Source organism: Zingiber officinale, unplaced genomic scaffold (assembly GCF_018446385.1).
Source record: "Zingiber officinale cultivar Zhangliang unplaced genomic scaffold, Zo_v1.1 ctg249, whole genome shotgun sequence".
Taxonomy (NCBI): Eukaryota; Viridiplantae; Streptophyta; class Magnoliopsida; order Zingiberales; family Zingiberaceae; genus Zingiber; species Zingiber officinale.
The window spans coordinates 1-1,813 of NW_024589920.1; the positions used below are offsets into that span (position 1 = coordinate 1).

At 35.1% G+C, this 1,813-nt stretch overlaps 1 protein-coding gene across 1 annotated transcript; it reads left to right on the forward strand.

Annotated features, from left to right (window-relative positions):
• Nucleotides 1-6: 6 nt before the first annotated feature.
• Nucleotides 7-1,813, forward strand: LOC122037264 (25S rRNA (cytosine-C(5))-methyltransferase NOP2A-like). Its single transcript, XM_042596706.1, has 5 exons — nt 7-106; nt 189-268; nt 348-447; nt 1,128-1,435; nt 1,526-1,813. Exons 1-5 carry the CDS (start codon nt 92-94, stop codon nt 1,560-1,562), a joined length of 540 nt encoding a protein of 179 aa, XP_042452640.1. The 5' UTR covers nt 7-91; the 3' UTR covers nt 1,563-1,813.

The window sequence follows — 1,813 nt, forward strand, 5'->3', positions numbered from 1 at the left end:
CCATCTGTTGCAGCAACTCATTATAGCAGCAATTGATCTAGTAGATGCTAAGTCAAAGACAGGAGGATACATAGTATATTCAACTTGCTCCATGTTGGTTCATGAGGTTTGCAAAATATTAAGTGTCAGTGAAATTGATGCCAATATCCAATATGGTGATTTTTTATCGTCTATTGTTCATGTTGTAGAATGAAGCTATTATAGACTATGCACTTAAAAAGAGGGACGTAAAAGTTGTGCCTTGTGGTTTGGACTTTGGTCGCCCAGGGTATGACCTAATAATATTTACTTGACTAGTGTCTCATAGTCATTACTGCTCCTGATGTGTTTTTTTTTCTCCCCAACAGATTCATAAGGTTCAGGGAACACCGATTTCATCCATCTTTGGAGAAAACAAGGAGATTTTATCCACATGTAAATAACATGGAAGGATTTTTTGTTGCTAAGGTATAATTTTCCTTTATGCATTGCAACTCACTATCAATTTTCTTAAGTTGTGAGGCTCCTGATACAGAGATGCAATCTCCTCCAATTTTAGTGACATGCAATAAGACATTCTTTAAATTTTTTTTTAGTAAAAATTAAAATAAAAGTGCAGAATGTCACAATTACTTTGTTCTTTTTGTGACTAGGAAAATTGTTACTCGTTGCCACTCTGCATATCTGTTTGTAGGTCGTGCAGTTCATGATTTGTAGTCATGCTATAAAATTGTTGTCATTCTTAATATGATAAAATTCCTTTAATTTTTTTAATTAAAGTTTGTGTACCATGTCTTTGATATTTAGGGAACTCTAGGACTTGGTTTTGTCCTGTACACAATTGAATTTCACTAGACCTAGCCAACTCTCTTTGGTGTGTGTGACGTATTTAACTTGTCTATCTTGTTATGCATGTAATTGAGATTTGATTTTCCTTTAATGTGCACCCTTGAATCTTATCCTAATTAATCAACTGTTAGCATTTCTTCAGAAGAGAGTTTATCTATCCATGTCTTCTGTGGGGTTGGATGCTTAGTTATACCAAACATCACATTATTGTTATTCCATATTGATTTTATGAAAGGGTTTGTGATAATTCTTAAAATGTATGTTTCTGATTCTGGCACTTCCATTAATTCTACCTGCAGTTGAAAAAGCTAAGCAATTCCAAACCAGCAGCCTCTCAACCCAATAAAGAGTCAGAAAGAAAAACTGAGGCTGCAGTTATTACCGGTGATAATGATTCTGAGATCCTGAATGGGAACCCTGAAGTGCCAACGACTACTGTTAAGAAAATTAAAGAATCTAATACAAGTATTAAGAATGCTGGTAGACATGCGGGTAAGAAAATCAAACCCATAGCTAGTAAGAAGATTCATCAGAAAACACTACCAACATCTGTTGATCAGGCAAAGAAAAAACGGAAGTTTTCATTTAATGGAAAAAATGGGCCCTGGTAACTTTCTAATGAACTTGACATATTTGCCTTGTCTTGTTAAGACATCAAATGTTATTCTGGAGGTTTATGTTGATTGTTGACTGACAGGATTAAGAGAAGGAAGCCTCAGCAGAAGGGAGGATGAAGTTGTGGTGTGTTCAGATGCTGGACTCTGCTGGTCAGGCACCAACAAATGCAGAATTTGGTCCAAGTTTTGTTTAGAATGAGGTATCTGTAATGATTGTGTAGATTAGCTATAACTCTTACTGATAACCTTCAGTTGTAAGCTTTTTTCTAATTTTTAATTTTAAGTTTTTGTGAACTGTTTTAGAACTAATGCAGGGCCAGAACTATTGCCTGTGGTTCCGTATACATGCTGTCATAATTTATGCTTTC